This window comes from Sycon ciliatum, chromosome 2, assembly GCF_964019385.1.
Source record: "Sycon ciliatum chromosome 2, ocSycCili1.1, whole genome shotgun sequence".
In the NCBI taxonomy this organism is placed as follows: Eukaryota; Metazoa; Porifera; class Calcarea; order Leucosolenida; family Sycettidae; genus Sycon; species Sycon ciliatum.
The window spans coordinates 34282182-34291095 of NC_088644.1; the positions used below are offsets into that span (position 1 = coordinate 34282182).

General features: G+C 49.3%; 2 protein-coding genes across 2 annotated transcripts; one reads left to right on the top strand and one right to left on the bottom strand.

The window, feature by feature from the left end:
• Positions 1–1036: 1036 nt before the first annotated feature.
• LOC135809793 (2-keto-3-deoxy-L-rhamnonate aldolase-like) lies at positions 1037–4921 on the bottom strand. The gene is made up of 4 exons (XM_065323220.1): positions 4667–4921; positions 3193–3443; positions 2100–2481; positions 1037–1792 (listed from the first exon to the last, which is right to left on the bottom strand). The coding sequence occupies exons 1-4, from the start codon at positions 4707–4709 to the stop codon at positions 1578–1580; spliced, it is 891 nt and encodes a 296-aa protein (XP_065179292.1). The 5' UTR covers positions 4710–4921; the 3' UTR covers positions 1037–1577.
• A 210-nt stretch (positions 4922–5131) lies between these two features.
• LOC135809792 (ankyrin repeat domain-containing protein 50-like) lies at positions 5132–7642 on the top strand. Its single transcript, XM_065323219.1, has one exon. It carries the CDS (start codon positions 5459–5461, stop codon positions 7121–7123), a length of 1665 nt encoding a protein of 554 aa, XP_065179291.1. The 5' UTR covers positions 5132–5458; the 3' UTR covers positions 7124–7642.
• Positions 7643–8914: the final 1272 nt, after the last annotated feature.

Genomic DNA, 8914 nt, shown 5'->3' on the forward strand with positions numbered 1-8914 from the left:
ATTCAGCGGCAGCCAGAGCTAGAGGTTGACGTTGATGAGCTCACGAGAACCCTCCGACAAAGTCTCGTTTCTTCGGTAGACCGTAGGTAGATCTACCATGTATCTACCAGTGCCGTGGTGCGTGCACTACAAGTACAACTGATTCCGAGTGCAAAGTACACTTATGTATGAAGCAAACGCTTGTGTTCACTACTATTCATGCATATTCTAGAATGCATTTTTAGGTCTTTCATGTGCCAGGCTAACCCGTGACCCAGTCTCGTGACTACCAGTGCCATGTACCAGAACAACATAGCGCGCGCTGTCACTATCATTCTGTTGATATGATGCTGCCCTCACCACTGCCTGGCAAATCGTGCTCATTCAACATGACGAACTGAACCACCCTTTGACCCAGGGCTGCTGGACCCAGTGCTGGTCCAATACCATTACATGTACAGATCAGTGACAGTGTCAGTGATGGTATAAACAGATGTTGCTACAGGATCTGTAAATATATGCAGAAGGAGAGCACGAAGAAATTCCCATTGACCAGCAGCAGGTATTGACAGGTGGCCACCCAGTCTAGATGATCGTCCCCATTTCCCAAGAAGAATGCACGTGATGGTGTTCAGGACTTAGTGGTCTGGAAGCCCTGACGTGGTCGGAATCATGTAACCGTGAGGAACTGTGAAGAAGGGGTCTCAGTGTCTGCTCCAGGATTGTAGGACAGCCGCACGTGTACCTGGCGCAACCATTTCAACCGGGTGGGAGCCCGATACACATGCACGCCCAATGATCTAAAGGCGAATGGATAAGCCGCATTTAGAAAAGAGAGGACAGGAATTAGAAAATTACGAAAGAAGAAGAAGTATCTGACACATACAAGCCATGTAGTTAGTCCTTTCAAAGTTCGAAAGTGTAAAGTACCAACCGGGTCACAGGTGACCCGGTACTATATTTTCAACCGGGTCCAAGCGCCGCCCAACCGGGTGGATTACCCGGCTCACCCGGCGCTGGAGCAGACACTGGGTCTTGCTAGTAAGGCTGCACATACTTCAAGTACCAACTAATGTATTGGAAAGGCATGATCCTAGCACTACTAGTCATCAGAAGACTTCATACATGTTTTTATGTCTTCAACTTGTGTGTAGAAGGGGTGGGGGGATAAAAAAAAACTTCTTGGGCCAGTACGGGTGGCAGCAACATCCATGCTGGCACATTGGATTTATTTTGCCCGTCCAAGAGGCCTGAGTGCACAGTACAATGTAGCAGTACAAAGTAGTGCATGTGCCTGCATGCAGTGCACCTGCCACTGTGCATGCAGACATCATAATCGTTGACTTGCCTGGCATGACAGGACTGCTCAGCTTTGTGGCATATACTAGGTAGAATGAATGAAAGCAAATGTGGCACGTAGCAATAGTTAACTCTCATGCGGTAAGACAGCAGTTGCAGTATGTGGATGCGTAATTTCAAGTTCAAAAATCTAGTTCAAATTGAATTACATTTTATCAGGCAGCTGCAAAAGCAGAACCTCTCAAAACCAGCACAGTATCAACGCTATGTGATGGTGGGCGAGGGACACATAAAATGTACTATACATCCACATCGGCGTCATTCCTTCCGTCGGCAGTTCGCTTTCCATCGGGCGCGGAGAGGGCCTCGCTCAGCTGCCTAACATCGTCGGTGAGTGCGCGTGTGTAAAGACTCACGTCACTGGCATGTATGATGAGATTCGCTCCTTCCTGTACCCACTTCTTCTGGTATTCAACGGCTCGCTCAAACGAATAGTGACATCCAACGGATAGCCCTGAAGTAACAATCGCAAGCAAACATAACATATCATGCACTGCCCCATGAATACAGCTATCAAACACATCATGTACTGGACGCCTAAATATAGCTGGTATCATAATTATAGTAGTATCGTATTATGCATATACCGGTAACCCATCAACACAGCTATAATCCTGACATGCACTGTACTGTAACACAACATGCCTATCCTCATCTGTTAGGTCATACAACGTGATGCTTCATACATAACAGCCCCGCATCATCCGAAACAGGACACTTGCAAATGATCATAATGTCTAGCTTTATTCTTGGTTGCTCACCTCTTCCGCGTGTTTCCTTGATGATCAATGAGACCACATCATGAAATCCTTGATCGTGCCACTGCCTGGGTACCCCCAAGGATACGCTGAGGTCGGCTGGACCGATGAAGACCCCGTCGAGGCCAGGCACACTGAGAAGATGTTCCAGGTTGTGCAGGGCCGGCGTGGACTCAATGTTGATGAAGAGCTGAAGGCTTGCATTTTTCTTCTGCAGGTAGCTGCACCGATCACTTCCCAGCTCCCCTTCCAGCAGGCTGTACAATGAGGCAGGGTCATTCACAACTCCGGTCTTGGCGCGTGGTCCGCTCAGGACATGCAGACAACGGGCCAACAGGTCTCCTTTCAGCGGACGTAGTTTCACAGCGCCAACCAGTGAGAGGACCTGTGTACAGGCAGAATACAGTCAAGTCAAAACAGTTTCTAAATCCATGTACCAAACCTGTAGTAGATAGCAAGGATGAGATCATAATGGACACACTTTTACCATGCACCAAATCTTTTGACGTGGCTAAGATTGATCGACTGCAATCTGAACCATCAGTAAAACTTCCCTGGGCTTTTCATGACAGCCTATCCCGCAGCTGTCTCCACGGATGTGTTATCTCTAGTAGCAGACGAGTCTCATAGGTGGCAGGGCACTATCCTGGATCGATATGAATGCTGGGTTTGAATCCTGCCAGTGGTTCCTGCGTTTGCAACATTGAGCATTCTCAAGATCATCGAGAAACACTGCTCAAGACATACCACCAATTAGGGAAAACACCATGTACATCGCCACGGCAAGACAGCGCATCTTGGCCTGGCAGCCTGTAGTATTGATTATATCTAAAATACACTGCCACTTGGCATGCACCACTGCGGTCACCATGTTTCTACATAACAACAAGTGCGTTTGAGTATTGACCTAGACTGGACTCTTCCCAACGTCCATAGCCAACGCTCAGTAGTATGACATTTAAAAAGAGTAAAACACTGCCTGTGTATTGTGTGAGTGAGCTCTGACTACTGGTATGAGTAGCTTTCTACCGGGGCCAAACACCACTTGTTTGCAGCAGGCACACCGGTCATCACCGCATGTTAGGCACTCACTTACTTGTTCAACGCTCTCCACGTACGGTGCCACAATGCCGAGTGCCCCACCGTCGATGTACTCGCACACGCGGAACGGCTCGGGCTCTGGGACACGTACGATGGGCGCGATCTCGGCAGCAGCATAGGCACGGCACATCCATGACAGCTTGTCCCTTGGCAGTGCTACGTGCTCTGTGTCGATGAACACAAAGTCAAGTCCTGCTGACTTTGTTGCGGCAAAGAATTCCGGGCTTGTGGACAAGCAGCATGTACCTGTGACGTGTTAGAATAAAAATGCAGCACACGAGTTAGTGCAATCGGCACTTCAGTGTGTGCGTGTGTGTGTGTGTGTGTGTGTGTGTGCATGTGTGTGTGTGCACGTGCTTACAACTCGTCTGAAGGTGGCCCTCTTGCCAAAGCGTTTGGAAGTTGGACTAGTCTCGACTCCATAAGCTAGTGTGTCGCTACGATACAACTTTCATGGCTTAGTGTTTGGTGTATTTATTGGCTTTGATTTCCCAATAGTCAGTAGCTGAGGCTGGTTGGTAAAGTACCTCGAACTAACTAAGTTATCAAGCACAGCAAGGTGCCAGTACATCTACAGAGTACAATTACTCCAGCAAGTGTATGGTGTAGGTTGTGAATAGGTAGCTAGCTGTCTTGCTTGTCACTGAGTGTATCGCATCGTTGATAATAGACACCCTTAGCAAAAAACGTTATGTTGTAACGGTATTATCGTAACGGGGAAAATACCGTGATTTGGGTTCGACCTTTAGCAAGATGCACGCTATTTTTAGTACGCTGTTGCCACGAGAATAGCTTTGATTTCGCGCGGTACAACCATTTTTGTCACCATATACGAGATACAAGGTGAAATGCGTACGGACTATGCAATATTTGGCTAAAACACGTACCGTTGGTCACAACGATAAATCAGCCCCCATAACGTTTATACGCTGCAGCTTCAACGCTATTTGGGAGATCAAGGTACGAGTACCGTAAAAAATAGCGTTACCGTTGTTTGCTAAGGGTGTCTAATGAACCTGGCAACATGGCTGAAGTACTGTCGTGGACATGGAACTCCAGTCGGAGGTCAAGCGACCCCAGGGCGTTGGCCATGCAGACGTGAGTGCGCAAACGATCAACACGTGCACTGTGCACGCAACGTTCTGTACGCACTGAGGGCGCCGGCCCCGGTCATTCGACCGGATTTCCATGTCCACGACAGTACAATCAACATTCCTGTTAGAAGTTCAATGTGATGACGAATCGTAACAAATATCAATTTTTGCTGACCTCTGGGCACTACAGTCTGACGGTCCATGCACCTATAAGTATACCCTTGAAAGCAGCTCTAATAGCAATTTCAAAAGTACCATTAATCATGAGGCCGAATTTCACGGGCCAGTACTGCAGAATTCAGTGCATTTTGAATTTTTGATAGCATTGCCTGCCTGCTCTTCTCAACTGCAGTTTATGTTCACATCTATTCTTACCTATCACAGGCCTCTCGTTGCTCTTCTTTCTCAAGTCACACATGTTCGCTTGCAGTTGCCGCCCAATCGGACTTCTCACTCGTAACTACAGACACGGACGTACCGCTCCGTGACGGGTGCAAAGATTACTAGCGGAGCATGCAACCCGCAACAAGTCCGGCAGCAGTGCAACAACAAATCCCCATCTAAGGAAATGAATGAAAAGATGTTGAAGCGTATACTATACGCTTTACAACTACCTGCATCAATTATTTTACTCTGCATTGACCATGATGACAAGCCAAAACGTAAAATCGGCGGCACCATGGCCCCAAGCCAAGGCCACATCGAATTTTCACTGAAAAATCAAGACATGTTCCGAGACGAGAGTAGATCTACAATCAAACATTTAGATCTACATGATTGCGCACAACAATTACCTGGGGACCGCAAAACAAGCATTCATGATTCAGATTGCCGAAGCTTCGAATGCATAGATATTATTAGATATCACACGTGCCAGGATCATCACCGTGACTTCTGTTGCAGAACCAAAACTGTTTTCTTTGGAGTTCCGTTGTCCAGATGCGTTCACGAGCTTGCTTGTGTCCGGAACTCCACAGCTGAGCGCTCGATGGATGCTCCTGAAAACCTCCTGGCGCAGCAAATCCATCCAACGCCCACCAGAAGGCAAAAGCCATCTTCTCGTTCTAGAAAAAGCTCATAATTCGAGTAGCTAGGCGTTGAAGTATTCACTGACTGTTCGATGTATTTCAAGCGACCTGTATCTGGCATGTAGATAAGAGCTGGAGAATGGCTTTCTCCGTCTTTCAGAGCGTGGATCGTGGCACGGAAGAAAGCATACCCGGTCGTCTCCTGAGAGCGTGCATCAGCGGCGACATTGAGGTGATACGCTCGCTACGCAGCGACCACTCCGTGCGTGGCCTGGTCGACTTCAAGACGGGCAGGACTGCACTGCACTTCGTGGTATTCTGTGGGAAAAGGTCGCGACAGTGCTGCGAGATCTTGCTGGAAGCCGGCTGTCCCGTCGATGTGGTGGATTTCTACGGAATTACACCATTCATTTTGGCCAACATGTACGCGAATCAGGGAATGCTTGAGGCGTACAGGACAGTCGGTGCAGGCGATCTGGACGCAGGCCCATACAACAGGGAGCAGATACACTGGAGTAACCTGATGCGTGCATGCCACGGCAGCAAGGTGCCGCAGATACGCCACTGCCTGGACCGCGGCGACGACGTGGACGCACGCAACGCGTTCGGTCAGACTGCACTGCACATCGCGGTGCTGCGTGACAATACGCTCGCAGTGCAGATGCTGATCGAGGGTGGCTGCGAGGTGGACGCGCAGGACGTGTTCCGATGGACGCCGCTAATGCTGGCGTGCCGTCGCGGCATGCTGACCATGGTCAACACGTTGCTGGAACAGTCGGCCGACATGCAGAAAGTGGACATCGAGGGACACACGGTCTTACATAGTGCCATACTGCAGGGAAACACGGAGCTCCTGTCCTGTCTTCTCCAGTTTAAAGTGGAAGCATTCAGGCACGCCATCGTCGGCTCCTTCTCGCCATTGGAATTGGCCGTGGCATGCCAGCACGAGCATGTCGTAAGCTGGTTCAGCGAGGAGAGCGCTCCCGTTTCCAGTTTCCTGACGCATGCGTTCACACTCGCTGTCCGCCTCAACAACTTTACGCTGATGCGCAAGCTGGTCGTAATGGGAGTGAGCGTGGAGTGCTCTCACGTTACCATGGCCGTGGAGAGAGAAGATATTGATCTATGCCGCTATCTCCTTGCCTGCGGAGTAAATCTAAAAAAGGACGGAATCAATGCAGACTCGCCTCTTGTCGTGGCGTGCCAGAAAGGCAACGTCACGTGCATTCGAATGCTTCTGGAAGCCGGTTGCCAACCCAACTCGGAGTTTGGCGGAGTGGAGCTCCTATCTCATCCGCTGTCCATCGCAATGTGCCAGAGCGGCTCAGCGGTGGTGTTTGAATTGCTGCGCGCCGGCGCCGATCCTGACATGGATCGCTACTGCGTCACTGCCACCGGTACGGTACACAAGCCGACGATCCCAGCCATGCAGAGACAGGCACCGGCGGCGGAGGACGAGCTGCCCGAGGACTTCGCAACGTCCGTGCGTCTCTGCCTGCGGGCGGGTGCCGACTACGACGAGCTGTCGCGCGTGTGGACCGAGCCGGGACGGGCGGATCCATTTCAAACGCTGCGTAACACCGCGTGCTGCCCGTCGCTTCAGCACGCCTGCAGCGCTGCGGTGTGGGAGCACTTGATTGCGCACAAGGCCCACGGCAACTCCTTCATTCACCTGCAGAAAGCAGTCGAGCTTCTCCCGGTACCGGTGTTCATGCGTGAGATGCTCCTGTTTCCTTATGCGTTGCAGGGAAAATCCGTTCTCTCTCAGCTCTGGGAGAACAGACATATGGAATCACTGGACTAAACGCTTATGCCCTTCGAAGTAACAGCATGGTAACGTTATGACTGAGATGATGACAGTGAATTTTTCGTCTCAGTGATGTTGCACCCACTTTTACACGATTCAACTTGAAGTGCAGCACAATGGGACATCTGAGTTTGTACTTCAAAGTATTTGACAATATTATCCTATAGAGATGCCCATCATATTCAGAGTATCATGCCGGTTTATGAGAGAAGCCAGGATAACATTATGTGCAGTATATAAGTTGCGACATTTCCCCATTCTTCATTTTGGTACTCACTGACAAGCACTGATTGTATCCACAAAGACCTCTTTTCTATCGCAGACCTGAACATTCTATCTTGAAAAGTTTAAATTTTTTTCAAAAGTGATGTAATGCCTCGACTGAGCAATATTGCGCCCCTGCATTCCCTGGCCTAGTGCTTAGATTAGTTCGAAGACCTTGTTGTACATTTCATGGATCACCCACCCTCTCCCTATGCTATGATCCGTATCTGACAGCACTTCTGTAACGTGTAACACCGGTCTGAAGTAGTAGCACCAGAACGTTTGCCAGTAGCTCCTTCTGTGCATGCAGCTGTGATGCAGGTCGAATAGAAAAAAGTGGTTGCACATGTTCACAATGCCCATCTCGATACCTTTCTTGGTTCTGAACAATTTTAAAAATTTGCCTCGTTCAAGACCGTACCGGTACCAGTTATTGCGCGGCAGATAATAATATTTATTATCATGTTCCTAGTTAAGTAGATGCTTTCGTGCCAGCAGGGCATACGTTGCAGTAAAATAATTATTTTTCTAGATCCCCACTAGTCAGCACTCATAGAAACTCTCTGCCAACTGCCTTCCTCCCATGGTTTTAAAACTGGCTCCTAGTCTTACGAAACCGTTTTGTGAACAGACAAGCACAGGTTTTCTCTAAAAGGAATCCTTGAACTCACTGGTACATGTCCGCGGAGTGGATCTACTAGTGGCCTGGTTCATTCACAAAGCCAATACTGGCAATAGCATGAAACCATAAAGACAAGAACCAAAGTGAAAAGGCAAAACCAAATTCGGCAATAATTATTAATTAGAACACCCTCAAGTGTAACTTACTGTACAATTGAACACAAAACTCAAAAGCATGGCGGTTCAGTTATTTAACTACTGAAGTACCAACGACACGTACACAAAATCCGGCCAATGTAGCTTTTTGGCGAATAGTAGTATTAGCAGTACAGTGGTATCAGTTTTCTTCCTGCCCTTCTGGGCCCGGGAATGTTCTGGGCCCGGGAATGGCAGCTTCTGGGCCCGGGAATGGCAGCTTCTGGGCCCGGGAATGGCAGCTGACAGCTCACTGCCCTTCTGGGCCCGGGAATGGCAGCTGACAGCTCGCAGAGACAGCTTCTGTCCCTCCCGACCCGATTCAGGGGCTTGGCAATCCCTATGGAGTGTGGTAGCAAAGACTGCAGAGGCAGAGCATCAGGCATCACTTGCAGACTGTCCAACCCCCCCCCCCCCCCCCCCCTGGCCGCCCCAAATCTTCAGACCCTCTATAGTATAGCCGGTCTAAAATTTCTTTACTTACCTGGTACTATAATAGTTTAAAATACTGAAAAGATCTGAACTGAAAAATGATGCACCCGACGTGATACAGGTGGGCATAAAGCTGCCACGGCAGCCAACAAAATGTGCTTTCGGGTCCAACTGGGTGACAAGCCGCATGAACATGAGCTCGCGAGCTCGGTGTCCGATGAGCGCACACGTACACATCATCCATCCTTTCCGTGTGATCAATCGTAATCCGTTGTC